The following is a 16,742-nucleotide window of genomic DNA, read 5'->3' on the forward strand; positions in this document are numbered from 1 at the left end:
GTCTATGTCTCTGAAGCATATTGGAGGGCGGGTATCACTACTGCCCTGTAGACCAGGAGCTTGGTGCCGGGTTTGAGATCCTAGTCTTCGAACACTCTTTTCCTCAGGCGGCCGAAGGCTGCGGTGGCACAGTGAAGACAGTGTTGGACTTCATCATCGATGTCTGTACTTGCCGATAGTAGGCTCCCAAGGTATGGGAAATGGTCCACATTATCCAAGGTCTCATCGTGGTTCTTGATAACCGGGGAGCAGCACTGTGTGGCCGGGGCAGGTTGGTAGAGGACCTTTGTCTTACTGATGTTTATATGTGAGGACCAGACTCTCGTACACTTCAGTGAAGGTGTCAATGATGGTTTGAAGTTCGGACTCCGAGTGCGTACAAATGCAAGCATCATCTGCATGTTATAATTCAAGGACAGAGGTTGGAACAACCTTGGATCTGGATTGGAGGTGTCGGAGGTTGAACAATTTCCCGCTGGTCCTGTAGATTAACTCCACTCCAGCGGGTGAGATGAAGAATTTCAGTGAGGAAGATTGAGAAGAGATGACACAGCCTTGCTTGACCCCGGTCTGCACTTGTATTGGGTCTGTGGTGGATCATGGCATCGTGAAGCAGGCAGAGGATGGTGACGAATTTTTGAAGACGAATCTGAGGACAGCCGAGGACACTCCATAATCCCTCACAGTTTGACGGTGTTGAAGACTTTTGTGAGGTCAAAGAAAGCCATGTACAGAGGTTATGCTGCTCCCTACATTTTTCTTGGATTTATCGCACGATGAAAATCATGGCCGTTGTGCCCCTTAGTGGGCGGAATCCACATTGTAACTCTGAGAAGAGCTCTTCAGCCACCAGGAAGGGACGATTGAGGAGGATTCTTGTGTTGATTAGGGAAACTCCTCTGTAATTACACCAGTTGGTATTTATACACTGCCTTTAACAGAGTAAAACATCCCAGGGCGCTTCACAGGAGCGTTATCAAACAAAATTTGACACCAAGCCACATATGGAGATACATGGGCAGATAACCAAAAGCTTGGTCAAGGAGCTAGGTTTTAAGGAGCGTCTTGAAGAAGGAAAGAGAGGTAGAGAGGTTTAAGGAGCGGATTCGAGAACTTAGGCAGCTGACAGCACGGACACCAATAGTTAAGTGACTAAAATCAGAGACACACAAGAGGCTAGAATAGGAGGACTTGGATATCTCAATAGGTTGTGGGGCTGAAGTCGATTACAGAGATAGAGAGGGGCGAGGCCATGGAGGGATTTGAAAACAAGGATGAGAATTTTGAAATTGAGGTGTTGCTGGACTGTGAGCTAATGTAGGTCAGCGAGCAAAGGGGTAATGGGTGAATGGGACTTGGTGCGAGTTAGGACATGGATGACCCAGAGTTTACGGAGGGTAGAAAGTGGGAGGCCAGCCATTAGTGTGTTGGAGTAGTCAATTCTAGAGGTAACAAAGACATGGATGAGGGCTTCAGCAGTAGATGAGCTGAGGCAGGGACGGAGTAGGGCGATGTTCCAGAGGTGGAAATTGATGGTCTTAGTGATGGCGCAGATATGTAGTCGGAAGTTCTTTTCGGGCACCACAGGCTAGAAATTCCGTAGGGCGCTAACTTTTCAAAAGTAGTAGCAAAAGTAGCACCAGACTCTAATGATTCTCTCCTGCCAGGAAATTGAGCTTTAGCGCTCCGAGGGAAGTGGAGCGCTAAATCAAGCGCTAACCACTTCTCTGGGGGCGCTAAAGTCCGAGAGCGGGACGGTAGTGGTAGAGTGCTGAACAATTTGGAGCACAATGCTAAAGGCATTAGAGGCTGCTTCCCTCGCTTAAAGGGGAGGGGAAATGATGATGCACAACCTACGTGTCAGCAGTCCCAAGATGACCTTCGCGACTGTGATTATAGTCCCAAACACTCTTGCAAGGTGGAGGGCTAGGACATCTTGCAATCAATCAAAAACTTTGAGCAGGCACCACTGGTGCAAATAACAAAGGTTAGCCTACCTGAAAACCATTCCCTATAATTAGCGCTTCCCAAGCGACCAGCCTCCTCTTCCTGCCATTGATACAGCAGGGGACGGGACGCAATTTCACATCCGGGGCGATAACGGAGTACCGCGCACTTTATGACATCACAATATGCGAGGCCCAGGCGGTAAGAGTTAGCGCCAGCGCTAAGCCGGCACTGATGTTCTCAGGCGTCGCTGCATTTGCCCTGCCCAGTCACTAACCACTTACCCCCCAGGCGCTCCCAGGAGACGCTAAACAGCTGAATCTCTAACCCCAAAATTGAAAACAGCCTGGTTCAACTTCAGACAATTGCTGAGGAGAGGGATAGAGTTGGTATCTCAGGAACGGAGTCTGTGGTAGTAACCAAACACAATGACTTTGGGTCTTTCCAATATTTAATTGGAAGCAATTTTTGGCCATCCCATACTGGATGTTAGACAAGCAATCTGACAATTTAGAAATCATGGAGGGATCAAGAGAGGTGGTGGTGAGGTAGAGCTGGGTGTTGTCAGCGTACATGTGGAAACTGGCGCTGTGTTTCTGATGCTGTCACCGAGGGGCGATTTGTAGATGAGAAATAGGATAGAGAGGGGTTGGAAGGGGGAAGGGGATGTTGGTGGAGAGCGATACAAGGATAGATTCTTGGGGGATACAGAGGTAACAGTGCAGAAGCGGGAAGAGAAGCCATTGCAGGTGATTAGATCGGTAAGAATGGAACCAGGCAAGTACAATCCCACCCAGGTGGATGACGCTGGAGAGGCAATGGAGGAGGGTGGTGTGATCAACCATGTCAAAGAGGAGGGATAGTTTACCTTTGTCACAATCACATAGGATGTCATTTGTGATTTTGATGAGAGCCATTTCGATACTGTGGCAGGGGAGGAAACCTGATTGGAGAGATTCAAACATGGAGTTCCGGGAAACATGGGACGATAACACATTCAAAGACTTTGGAGAGGAAAAGGATGTTGGAGATGGGTAGGTAGTTTGCAAGGATGGAGTGGGCAAGTGTTTTTTTTATTACAGGGGTAATGACGGCCGATTTGAAGATTAGGAGGACATTACCGGAGGAGAGAGAACCGTTAATATTATTAGCTAACATGGGAGCCAGGAAAGGAAGTTGGGTGGTCAGCAGTTTAGTGGGATTAAGGCCGAGAGAGCAGGAAGTGGGTCTCATGGACAAGATGAGCTCGGAGAGGACATGAGGGGAGATCGAAGAGAAACTAGAGAAAGATGCGAGTTCAGACCTAGAGCAGGGAGAAAGTTTGTCCCGGTCGGCTAGGGGAATGGAGGAAAGTGGCAGAGGCAGCTGATCTGATGGTCTCAAACTTAGAGACAAGTCCATGAGCTCCTTGCACTTGTTGTTGGAGCTGAGGGTGGAGGAGACAGGGGAGCGGGGTTTAAGAAGACGGTTTGCAGTAGAGAAAAGAAGCCAGGGGTTATAATTGCATTTCAGAATGATCCTGGAATAGTGAGCAGTTTTTGTAGATGAGAGAAGGACCCGATAATGCTTTACCTGGTCCAGTCAGATCTGGCAGTGAATGGCTAAATCAGTTGTTTGCCTTGAACTTGAAGGAGCGGAGATGAGGGCCATATCAGGGGGAACAGCCAGGGTGAGAGGGTACTGTTTGTATTGGGGACTAGGGCATCAAAGGTGGTGGTGAGGGTGTGGTTGAGCAGATCGATAGCTGCAGAAATGCTGTAGTGAATGCAGCCAAAGGCTAAACAGTTATGATTTTGAAAGTGCAGTGAATGGGAGAGTTCTTTTTCCAGGGATGGACACAAAAGGAAGTAGGGTTGGAGGGGGAAGGAGATGTGGGTGGAGAGTGATACAAGGAAGTGATCAGAGATGGCCTGTGATTGACACAATGGGGTGTAGCGAGACCCTGTGAGATAGTAAGGTCAAGGGAGTGGCTGTGAATATGGGTTGGGGAGTTTACATGGAGTGAGGGATTAAGGGAGGGCAGTGAACTCAAAGAGACAGCAAGATGAATTGAGATGGAGTTTGAAATCACTGAGGATGAGAAGTCGCCCAGTGCAGAGGCCAAGGGAGGAAAGCAGTGAAGAAGTCTACACCAAGGCATTAGTGTTATACTGAGCCAAGTAAATTACCATGGAAAGGTACAACCCAATTCACTTACCGAAACTGCAAGCTAGTCCATGATTTATCATTTGGGGATGTTGGGATTTCCAGATGCTATTACCTGCTTCTCATTTTAAAGTGGGAAATGCACTACTACAGTATTTGCTGAACTGGGTACAGGAACATCACTGAGATAAGGTAGATGGTACCTGACATTCCCAAAAGGGCTGAGCGAGTTCAGCCCACATTCCCCATGGTCTTCCTCCCCCTCAATATTGTCAATATCTTACCTCTCACTATAACCCAATACCACCCCCATGTAAACAGACCCCAGTGCTCCTCTATACTCCTGAAACTATCACAGAAAGACCAGAGAAACGCTGGAAGGTCAGCAGTAAACTGCCACCAACATTATCTTTCTCTCTTCACCAAAAGAAGAGCCAACGCAAGTTCAGGTACCTTTACATACGTTGCAACTATTTCTTCATACAAAGCATGGCCCCATTACAACTGCCCATTAGCTGGACCCTCAAGCAGATTTCATAGAAACATAGAAACATAGAAAATAGGTGCAGGAGTAGGCCATTCGGCCCTTCTAGCCTGCACCGCCATTCAATGAGTTCATGGCTGAACATTCAACTTCAGTACCCCATTCCTGCTTTCTCGCCATACCCCTTGATCCCCCTAGCAGTAAGGACCTCATCTAACTCCTTTTTGAATATATTTAGTGAATTGGCCTCAACAACTTTCTGTGGTAGAGAATTCCACAGGTTCACCACTCTCTGGGTGAAGAAGTTCCTCCGCATCTCGGTCCTAAATGGCTTACCCCTTATCCTTAGACTGTGACCCCTGGTTCTGGACTTCCCCAACATTGGGAACATTCTTCCTGCATCTAACCTGTCTAACCCCGTCAGAATTTTATATATTTCTATGAGGTCCCCTCTCATTCTTCTGAACTCCAGTGAATACAAGCCCAGTTGATCCAGTCTTTCTTGATAGGTCAGTCCCGCCATCCCGGGAATCAGTCTGGTGAACCTTCGCTGCACTCCCTCAATAGCAAGAATGTCCTTCCTCAGGTTAGGAGACCAAAACTGTACACAATACTCCAGGTGTGGCCTCACCAATGCCCTGTACAACTGTAGCAACACCTCCCTGCCCCTGTACTCAAATCCCCTTGCTATGAAGGCCAACATGCCATTTGCTTTCTTAACCGCCTGCTGCACCTGCATGCCAACCTTCAATGACTGATGTACCATGACACTCAGGTCTCTTTGCACCTCCCCTTTTCCTAATCTGTCACCATTCAGATAATAGTCTGTCTCTCTGTTTTTACCACCAAAGTGAATAACCTCACATTTATCCACATTATACTTCATCTGCCATGCATTTGCCCACTCACCTAACCTATCCAAGTCGCTCTGCAGCCTCACAGCATCCTCCTCGCAGCTCACACTGCCACCCAACTTAGTGTCATCCGCAAATTTGGAGATACTACATTTAATCCCCTCATCTAAATCATTAATGTACAGTATAAACAGCTGGGGCCCCAGCACAGAACCTTGCGGTACCCCACTAGTCACTGCCTGCCATTCTGAAAAGTACCCATTTACTCCTACTCTTTGCTTCCTGTCTGACAACCAGTTCTCAATCCATGTCAGTACACTACCCCCAATCCCATGTGCTCTAACTTTGCACATCAATCTCTTGTGTGGGACCTTGTCGAACGCCTTCTGAAAGTCCAAATATACCACATCAACTGGTTCTCCCTTATCCACTCTACTGGAAACATCATCAAAAAATTCCAGAAGATTTGTCAAGCATGATTTCCCTTTCACAAATCCATGCTGACTTGGACCTATCATGTCACCTCTTTCCAAATGCACTGCTATGACATCCTTAATAATTGATTCCATCATTTTACCCACTACCGATGTCAGGCTGACCGGTCTATAATTCCCTGTTTTCTCTCTCCCTCCTTTTTTAAAAAGTGGGGTTACATTGGCTACCCTCCACTCCATAGGAACTGATCCAGAGTCAATGGAATGTTGGAAAATGACTGTCAACGCATCCACTATTTCCAAGGCCACCTCCTTAAGTACTCTGGGATGCAGTCCATCAGGCCCTGGGGATTTATCGGCCTTCAATCCCATCAATTTCCCCAACACAATTTCCCGGCTAATAAGGATTTCCCTCAGTTCCTCCTCCTTACTAGACCCCCCGACCCCTTTTATAACCGGAAGGTTGTTCGTGTCCTCCTTCGTGAATACCGAACCAAAGTACTTGTTCAATTGGTCCGCCATTTCTTTGTTCCCCGTTATGACTTCCCCTGATTCTGACTGCAGGGGACCTACATTTGTCTTTACTAACCTTTTTCTCTTTACATATCTATAGAAACTTTTGCAATCCCTCTTAATGTTCCCTGCAAGCTTCTTCTCATACTCCATTTTCCCTGCCCTAATCAAACCCTTTGTCCTCCTCTGCTGAGTTCTAAATTTCTCCCAGTCCCCAGGTTCGCTGCTATTTCTGGCCAATTTGTATGCCACTTCCTTGGCTTTAATACTATCCCTGATTTCCCTTGATAGCCACGGTTGAGCCACCTTCCCTTTTTTATTTCTATGCCAGACAGGAATGTACAATTGTTGTAGTTCATCCATGCGGTCTCTAAATGTCTGCCATTGCCCATCCACAGTCAACCCCTTAAGTATCATTCGCCAATCCATCTCAGCCAATTCACGCCTCATACCTTCAAAGTTAGCCTTCTTTAAGTTCTGGACCATGGTCTCTGAATTAACTGTTTCATTCTCCATCCTAATGCAGAATTCCACCATATTATGGTCACTCTTCCCCAAGGGGCCTCGCACAACGAGATTGCTAATTAATCCTTTCTCATTACATAACACCCAGTCTAAGATGGCCTCCCCCCTAGTTGGTTCCTCGACATATTGGTCTAAAAAACCATCCCTTATGCACTCCAGAAAATCCTCCTCCACCGTATTGCTTCCAGTTTGGTTAGCCCAATCTATGTGCATATTAAAGTCACCCATTATAACTGCTGCACCTTTATTGCACGCACCCCTAATTTCCTGTTTGATGCCCTCCCCAACATCACTACTACTGTTTGGAGGTCTGTACACAACTCCCACTAACGTTTTTTGCCCTTTGGTGTTCTGCAGTTCTACCCATATAGATTCCACATCATCCAAGCTAATGTCCTTCCTAACTATTGCCTTCATCTCCTCCTTAACCAGCAATGCTACCCCACCTCCTTTTCCTTTTATTCTATCCTTCCTGAATGTTGAATACCCCTGGATGTTGAGTTCCCAGCCCTGCTCATCCTGGAGCCACGTCTCCGTAATCCCAATCACATCATATTTGTTAACATCGATTTGCACAGTTAATTCATCCACCTTATTGCGGATACTCCTTGCATTAAGACACAAAGCCTTTAGGCTTGTTTTTTTAACACCCTCTGTCCTTTTAGAATTTTGCTGTACAATGGCCCTTTTTGTTCTTTGCCTTGGGTTTCTCTGCCCTCCACTTTTCCTCATCTCCTTTCTGTCTTTTGTTTTTGCCTCCTTTTTGTTTCCCTCTATCTCCCTGCATTGGTTCCCATCCCCCTGCCATATTAGTTTAACTCCTCCCCAACAGCACTAGCAAACACTCCCCCGAGGACATTGGTTCCAATTCTGCCCAGGTGCAGACCGTCCGGATTGTACTGGTCCCACCTCCCCCAGAACCGGTTCCAATGCCCCAGGAATTTGAATCTCTCCCTGCTGCACCATTGCTCAAGCCACGTATTCATCTGAGCTATCCTGCGATTCCTACTCTGACTAGCACGTGGCACTGGTAGCAATCCCGAGATTACTACTTTTGAGGTCCTACTTTTTAATTTAGCTCCTAGCTCCTTAAATTCATTTCGTAGGAACTCATCCCTTTTTTTACCTATGTCATTGGTACCAACGTGCACCACGACAACTGGCTGTTCTCCCTCCCTTTTTAGAATGTCCTCCACCCGCTCCGAGACATCCTTGACCCTTGCACCAGGGAGGCAACATACCATCCTGGAGTCTCGGTTGCGGTCGCAGAAACGCCTATCTATTCCCCTTACAATTGAATCCCCTATCACTATCGCTCGCCCACTCTTTTTCCTGCCCTCCTGTGCAACAGAGCCAGCCACGGTGCCATGAACTTGGCTGCTGCTGCCCTCCCCTGATGAGTCATCCCCCTCAACAGTACCCAAAGCAGTGTATCTGTTTTGCAGTGGGATGACCACAGGGGACCCCTGCACTACCTTCCTTGCACTACTCTTCCTGCTGGTCTTCCATTCCCTCACTGGCTGTGGACCCTTCTCCTGCAGTAAGACCAACTCGCTACACGTGATACTCACGTCATTCTCAGCATCGTGGATGCTCCAGAGTGAATCCACCTTCAGCTCCAACTCCGCAACGCGGACCGTCAGTAGCCGGAGGTGGACACACTTCCCGCACATGTAGTCGTCAGGGACACTGGTGTTGTCCCCGTGTTCCCACATGGTACAGGAGGAGCATATCACGTGACCGAGCTGTCCTGCCATGACTTAACCCTTAGATACACTTAAATTGCCGACAACAATGTCCCGCTAAGCAAGAACACAGCATTGTTTCCTTTCTGCAGCACAGCTTCATTCCAAAGGAGCTGCATGCTACAATGCCTGTGGGGCCAATAATTCCATATACAGAGGTCTAGCAGATCAACCAAAGTCATGCCTGGAAAACCACTATGTGAACTGATGGAATGGTCAAAGCCAGGGAGGGAAATGGTAAGGACCCAAAAGTCCGATTTCATCTGCCAACATCTTCATAGACCTGCTCTGCATACAGTCTAAGGCTGCCCAGGAGAGCACCAGGGTCTCCTGATGGGACCCACTTACACTCATTTGGAGAGTGGTATGCCTCATCTTACTCTTCATACTGGCTTCCAGCATTATGCCTTGTCCTGAAACTGGAAATGGGAACTTCCGGCACAGGGAGTTGCCACTCCCGGGATGTCACTGGCGGATAGCGGTTCCACCCCTTACAAGGCCAACCAAGAAATATTGGAATCTGTGGGAACCTGGCGTCACTAGGTCTTCACTAGTACCTCGTGGTTTGCATTAGAGTTACAATGGGAGTCTGACGGAACCGACAACGAAATTCAGGGCCAATATTTTGAATGCATATAAAGGCCAGTCATTGAGAGTTTTCACAGAATAATGGCTAGAGTTGTGAAATAGAATTCTCAAAGTGCCAATAAAAAATCCCAGAATTTGATTTAATAAAAATGAAATTGAACTTATTCAATCGCTGTAAATGAATGACTGTGACATTATCCCCTACATTGCATAAATGTTGCATTGACAGAATAGTGAATCTTCTGACTCACTGCAAATAATAATAACTTTTATTTATATAGTGCCTTTAACGTAGTAAAACGTCCCAAGATGCTTCACAACAATTTTACAACATGTTCGATATTGACCATTGAGGGAAAGAGAGAAAAAGCGTGAGAAGGAAGTGTAAAAAGAGGTTAAAGGCTTGGGTACGAAGCGGCAGCCAAAATGTGCACGCAGATAGATACAGGCGAAAAAACTAAAAAAAAAGAAATTCAAATGACATTGTAAATAATACAATAAGGAGTATACAATAGTAAAATCAGTATCATAAAGATTAATTATAATTAAACAAAATTAAATAATATATACCATAATTATAAATTAAGTTAAAATAATACCACGGAGGTCTACTGGTATTATATGAATATAATTAAACAAGTTATACTGATCCTTACCATATACCGAGACCAGAATCACAAGCAGTAATAGCACAATGTGGTGAACCTCTTTCATCTTGGAGACCTTAGCCGAAGAATCATCGCCTGAGAAAGAGAAGTGATAGTCTCATTATTTGTCTTAAAAATATTTCTCATCAATCTTGTTATATGTACAGTGCTCGCATACTGTTGTTAAACAGGCTGTGCACCATTAATACCAAGTTTTGGGGGAAATATAAAACTTTGGGGCTGAAGTTCCAAAACAGTGCTTGTATTATATCTTATGAACATTTGCGTGGGCACATTTTTTTTTTACCGCTATGTATTGTGTTGTGTCTCTCTGGAGTTTTTCATCAAATACTATGATTGGAGTGCATCTGAAGATTGATCCTACATTACTGTATGTTATTAATATTATCCAGTGGGTTGTCATGGCCTTCCTTAGGATTTGGTGCCCAAAGGGAACTGTTCCTCTGATGAATGGATGTTAGTGCACTGTGCCTGTAGAATCTGGTGTGGCCACACTGAAGGGTGAATGCTCAACCTCTCTGACTTGCCTGGCAACACTCTATTAGTCCTTCTCACCCTCTAAAGAACACAGATATAGGGGGATTCCCTTGGTGAAACCCACTGGGCCGCTGTTGTAGGGATGAAGGTTGGAGGACAATAATTGCCACAAATGCTTCTCAGTCATAACAGCAAAAAGCAAATAAAAACAAATCATGTCGAGAAATGGAGTGAAAATTGTTCTGTTTTCTTGTACGGCTTTTTAAACGAATTTCAGTAAATAACTCAGACTCTAACAACTCTAGAAGTCATTTTATATGAATGACTAGATCACTTGGAGTAATTCAGTCACAATCACCGGGAAATTGTGTAGACATCAAATTATGTCATTGCAAATTCAATTGAATATTAAAATTAAACTCCCACCAATGAACTTCCCTCCATTTACTTCAGCGATCAGGGTTTAGTAGCAGAGTGATTATGCTATTGGACCATCAACCAAAAGTTTGACAGTTAAAATTGCAATATGGCATTCAATAAATCTGGTAAATTGTAGGTGCGTCCTTAACATTGACTGTACCCACTGACATCAATTGTGTTAGGTCTCCTTGGTTCCATACCGGGCAAACGTTGTCTTGATGTCAAGGGCAGCTATTCTCACCTGTCCTCTGGCAGCCAGCTCTTGTATACATGTCTGGATCAAGGATACGATGAGGCCTAGAGCCAAATGGTTCCGGTAGAACCCGAACTAAGTATCAGCAAGCAAGTCAATGAGAAAGCCCTCCAGTGGCTAGAGTCATACTTGACACACAGGAAGATGGTAATGGTTTCCGGGGCTTATCATCAAAATCCCAGGATATCTCTGCCAGAGTTCCATAGGGCAGCATCCTTCGCCCAACCATCTGCAGCCGCTTCAGTAATGACCTTCATTCTGTCAGAAATGGGGCTGGTCAGTGTTCAGCTTAATTCACAACTACTCCGAGATAGCCTATGCCAGCCTCCAACACCTGGTCAAAATCCAGGCTTGGACAGACAAGTGCCAGTTAACATTCACACCATGTAATTACTTAGATTAACTGACTTGTCGGTATGCCCACATGTATACAGACGATGAGGCCCTGACCGAGGTCAGCTAACTCAACACTGACTGGATCATTTTTTTCCCAATTTATTTTCTTTAATTTATTTTAATTCATTTATCACACAGAGAAATTGACTGCCACAAGGTGAAGACGCCACTTAACCAACATTAATTTTGAGTGGGAAAATCTATGGCAGATGTTGATGTGGGGAGGTACACTTCAGAATCTAGAAAGATAAATCTGAATATTTGCATAATGGTGAGAGACTAGGAGCTGTGGAGCAGCAAAGCTAATACACAAAATGCAATCAAAAGGTCTAATGAAATGTTGACTTTCATTCGAGGGTTGGAATACAAAATGGAGGAAGTGATGCCTCAGTTGTACAGTGTTGATCAGATCCCGTCTGGAGTACTGCATTGAGTTTTGGGCACTGTACCTCAGGAAAGATATATTGGCCTGCAGGTTGGGGTAGATTGCAGATTCACTGGAAAGATACTGGGGCTTTAAAGGGTTAAATTACGAGGACAAGTTGCCTAAGCTTGGTTTAAGGAATTCAGTAGCCCAGATACAGAGAAACTATTTTATCTAGAATCATGGATTCATGCCAATAGTGTTTCTCTGCCTTGCTTTAGTGCTTCGGCGAGGATTCCATCTGTTCTCGAGGCTTTGTTGTTCTTCAATTGATGGATGGCCTTTTCAAACCTCATGCTGGGCTGGGGTTGTGCTGAGGTGGTGGCGGATAGCACGCTGTGGGATGGAGTCGAGTGGGTACTGACTGCCTCTCTATCCTTCATGAATACCTCTCCATTCTTGGCCCTCAGTAGAGTAGGATCTTGGGTCGTAGGTGGTCTTGACTGCGCTAAAGAATCCACACACGTCATGGTTGTCGGCTGGATCTCCTGCGCTTTTTCCATCCACAATCTGTTGTTTAGGTCAAGAATTTTATGTTGGACCTCAGCCTTCAGACATTTATAGGGCTGCTTTCTTGCTCTCGAGTTGTGTTGCTGTTTCCAGTTCAAGAATGCCTTGCACTTGCAGCTTATCAGCTCCTGGATCTCCTGGTCATTCTCTCGAACCGATCTTGATTTTTTTCTGTGGAGTGACCAAGCGTCTCTTCACAGGTGCTAATTATGGAGGCCTTGAGGGCAGACCAGGCACTGTGGACACTCTGCGTCTCCGGTTCACTGGAAGTCGTCAGGGTGATTGTGAGGTGTTGGCTGAATTGGGCTTTCTCAGCAGGGTCTTTGAGTGCTCCAGCGTTGATCTTCCTGCGGCAGCATTTCTGTTGCCACCGCTGTTTTGGGGCTATTTTGATGGAAATGACAGAACGGATTAGGCGGTGGTCAGTCCAGCAATCGTCAGCTGCTGTCATGGTGCGGGTGATGCAGACGTCTTTGCAGTCCCTCGCTCGGACGATGACACAGTCTAGCAGATGCCAGTACTTTGAGCGAGAATGTTGCCATGAGGCCTTGTATTGTCTCTCTGACGGAACAATGTGTTGGTTATGACAAGACCACACTTTCATCAGGAGGAGGATATCGCTCATGATGGCTTTCCCTAAACCCTCTCTGCCGATCAAACCTCCCCAGAGGTCTGTGCCCTTTTCAACTCTGGCATTAAAGTCGCCGAGGAGGATCAGCTTGTCACTCGGTGGGGTTCGGGTCAGGGATTGTTCAAGGCTGGAGTAGAATTCCTCTTTGGTCTTGTCTGTAGCTTCCAGTGTTGGGATGTATGCACTGATGACCGTAGCACACTGGTTCTGGGCTGGGGGAGACAAGGGATCATGAGGCGTTCGTTTATCCCACAAGGGAAGTCTCCGAGACGCCCAACTAGCTCATTTATTATGGCGAAGCCTACCCCATGGAGGTGCCGTTCTTCTTCTGGTTTACCTTTCCAGAAGAAGATGTAACCATCACCTTGTTCCTTGAGCTGGCCTTTCCCTGCCTGCCGAGTCTCACTTAGGGCAGCAATGTCTATGTTAATTAAACAATTAACAGTGTTGGCAAAACACAAAATACTGCAGATGTTGGAAATCAGAAAACAAAAGCAGAAAATGCTGAAAATATTCAGCAGGTCAGGCAGCATATTTGGAGGAAACAGATGTTAGCTAACATTGCAGTTCTAGGACCCTTAGGACAGGAAGATATTACAGATGAACAGCATATAACATGGAAAAAAAAGGAAAAGGAATGGGGAAATAAACACATACACAGGAAAAGAAACAGAATGGCCTGTAAAGTGATTGGGTGGTGAACAGGAGATGATAAAATGGCAGAAGTGATATTCGCACGAGACAAAATGAGGCACGAGAGAAATCAAAGTCTTCAAATATATTTATGGGACAGAGAGTATGTGAATAGTTAAAGGAGGATAGGTAGAAAAGGGAACATGAAAAACCAACAAAACAGATAAGGCTCCAGTGGCTTGGCAGTCTGCTGGAGGAAAAATAGACAGTTTGACACCAAGGATACAGATCAGCTGCCAACAGTACTGTCAAGGGTCCTCATTCCCGTCCCTGTAAATGCTGGCACACCCATCCAACATTGCCAGCACCTACAACCAGTGGAAAAATGGCAGCTCTAGTCAATGTCTGAAGTTGTTAAAGTCAAAGTTAAGGACAGCGAGCTGCAAAGAGTCTTGGAGAAGGGTAACACTTTCGATAACTTGTGCTTTTCTTAGTAACTACCAGCCAGCCTGTCTGGTCTCTGGGCTGATAGTTTTCTGTTCCAAAAGTACCCTTCTTGCTTGTGGGATTTTAAGTCCTTGCATGCTGATTGGGGCCATAAAAATTCAAATCAAAAATTGAATGCAGACAAAAAAGTAAGGTTTTAATCACAGCCGCCCCCTGGGGAGGGTGATATGGAATGGGAAACAGAACCACTTCATCAGCCGTGAAATAAGGTCACTGGCCTGCACATTTCATTTTGTGCTGGGTTTTCATTCGCTTAATTTTTACTTGTTGTTTATTTCCCCGCCCCTTCAGCCTCGCAAAGGCTCCCAATAGGTTACAAGTTTTCAAAGGCTCCAAAAAGCCTTTGTGTGCGGGTGCTTCAAGTGTCTCGATCTCTTTTCCAGTTCGGAAGGGTACACACTCCAAAATGTAGATTCCTTCCTGCAATACATGTATCTGCGCGTTTCCCAACTTATTCTGCTTTTGTTTTCGACTTCCAGAGTCTGTATTATTGCGCACTTTACTCATATCGACCGAGCCATTTATTGTGTGTAGTACCACCGTAGGTCAGCTCGTATGCCACTTCAGAGGTTGAAATTCGTCTTCCCCACCACTGCTTGAAGACACTGTACTTAAACAAAGTAGCAAACTGCATTCAGTGTAGATTAAAGAACTTAACATGAACCTATTGGATTAAAGGTTTATTTAGAGAGGAAATGTCGACAGGGTCTGAATTGTCTGCCTTTAAAATGTAAATGCAGCGAGTATGGTTTCATTTCATGGCTGATCCTCCCTTTCACTTCCGTGTCTCTTTCTGGTCTCACTCTTTGACTCTGACGGTTTAATGTCTAAAATGCCCTCTCCCTACCGTCCCCTTATACCGATAGGACCAAGTTCGAGACACTATTAAGGCACTTAGAGACATTTTATAAAGTTTTCAACATTTCGTTACACAACCTCCAGCAGGTTCCCCTCCAACTCCTTGTTTAAGATTGGGACCTTTCACAGTTATAAAAACAGCCCAATCCCACTGGGAATGAAACCGTCCCCTGCAGTTTAAAGTATTTGGGACTCACCTCTTACTTTCCGACAAACTGATCGAAGATTTTCTGCCTTTTTCCATCAGATCTGTAAGCAGTAAGCACATTCACAGCAGCCAGACTCTGAAAACTTTTACTTTCATATTTCATTGAGTTACCAAATTGAGTCATAAAACAAAGAGTCGGGATCAATGGTTCATTCTCGGATTGTTAATCATTAACTAGTTGGGTGCAGCAGGGATCAGTGCTGGGACCTAAACTATTTACAATCTACATTAACGACTTGGAAGAAAGGACCGAGTGTAACGTAGCCAAGTTTGCTGACGATACAAAGATGGGAAGAAAAGCAATGTGTTTGGACACAAAAATTCTGCAAAAGGACATAGACAGGCCAAGTGAGTGGGCAAAAATTTGGCAGATGGAGTATAATGTTGGCAGAAAAAAATCGAAGAGCGAGTTATTATTTAAATGGAGAAAAATTGCAACGTCTGCAGTACAGCGGGACCTGGGCTTACTTGTGCATGAAACACAAAAGGTTAGTTTGCAGGTACAGCAAGTGACCAGGAAGGCCAATGGAATCTTGGCCTTTATTGCAAAGGGGATGGAGTATAAAAGCAGGGAAGTCTTGCTACAGTTATACAGGGTATTGGTGAGGCCACACCTGTAATACTGCGTACAGTTTTGTTTTCCATATTTATGAAAGGATATACTTGCTTTGAAGGCAGTTCAGAGAAGGTTCACTAGGTTGATTCCAGAGATGAGGGGGTTGACTTATGAGGAAACGTTGAGTAGGTTGGGCCTCTACTCATTGGAATTCAGAATGAGAGGTGATCTTATCGAAACGTAAAAGATTATGAGGGGGCTTGACAAGGTGGATGCAGAGAGAATGTTTCCACTGATAGGGGAGACTAGAACTAGGGGCATAATCTTAGAATAAGGGGCGCCCATTTAAAACTGAGATGAGGAGGAATTTCTTCTCTCAGAGGGTTGTAAATCTGTGGAATTCTCTGCCTCAGAGAATTGTGGAAACTGGGACATTGAATAAATTTAAGGCAGAGATAGACAGTTTCTTAACCGATAAAGGGGTTATGGGGAGCGGGCAGGGAAGTCCATGATCAGATCAGCCATGATTGTATTAAATGGCGGAGCAGGCTCGAAGGGCCGTATGGCCTACTTCTGCTCCTATTTCTTATGTTCTTATGTTCCTATGAGTAATAATCACTCGTTCCTAGTAAGTGTCAATTAGCTGGTCTCGTGTCCCTCTTTAAATTATACCCTGAAGGAGACACTGGGTTTCCCCAGTGTCATCAACCCAAAAAAACCTAACAAAAGTGCCCCCTTTTGAGAGGGGTATAACTAATAAAACCTAAATCATACAAAAGAAAGGAAACTTAATAAATTAAATCATAATATTATTTACAGTGTCGACTACGCACTCCTGTCCCTGCAATGCCCACTGGTCGCTCAAGGCCTCACGTATAATGGCAGACACTGTGAGCTCCTTCTCCAGGGCCACCTGCGCACGAACATCACCGCAGAAAAGAGGCAGGCATTCAGAGCAGACACCAC

At 45.4% G+C, this 16,742-nt stretch overlaps 1 protein-coding gene across 3 annotated transcripts in view; it reads right to left on the reverse strand.

Moving 5' to 3' along the window:
• The window catches only part of LOC139229687 (butyrophilin subfamily 1 member A1-like), a 191,923-nt gene that overhangs the window by 161,331 nt on the left and 13,850 nt on the right, over positions 1 to 16,742 (reverse strand). For all 3 annotated transcript variants that reach the window (XM_070861208.1, XM_070861206.1, XM_070861205.1), the window contains exons 3-4: positions 15,210 to 15,261; positions 9,892 to 9,978 (exon numbers count right to left, since the gene is read on the reverse strand). In XM_070861208.1, the coding sequence (XP_070717309.1) occupies positions 9,892 to 9,949 (58 nt within the window). In that variant the 5' untranslated portion in view covers positions 9,950 to 9,978; positions 15,210 to 15,261. The remainder of the gene's footprint in view (positions 1 to 9,891; positions 9,979 to 15,209; positions 15,262 to 16,742) is intronic.

This window comes from Pristiophorus japonicus, chromosome 19 (assembly GCF_044704955.1).
Source record: "Pristiophorus japonicus isolate sPriJap1 chromosome 19, sPriJap1.hap1, whole genome shotgun sequence".
In the NCBI taxonomy this organism is placed as follows: domain Eukaryota; kingdom Metazoa; phylum Chordata; class Chondrichthyes; family Pristiophoridae; genus Pristiophorus; species Pristiophorus japonicus.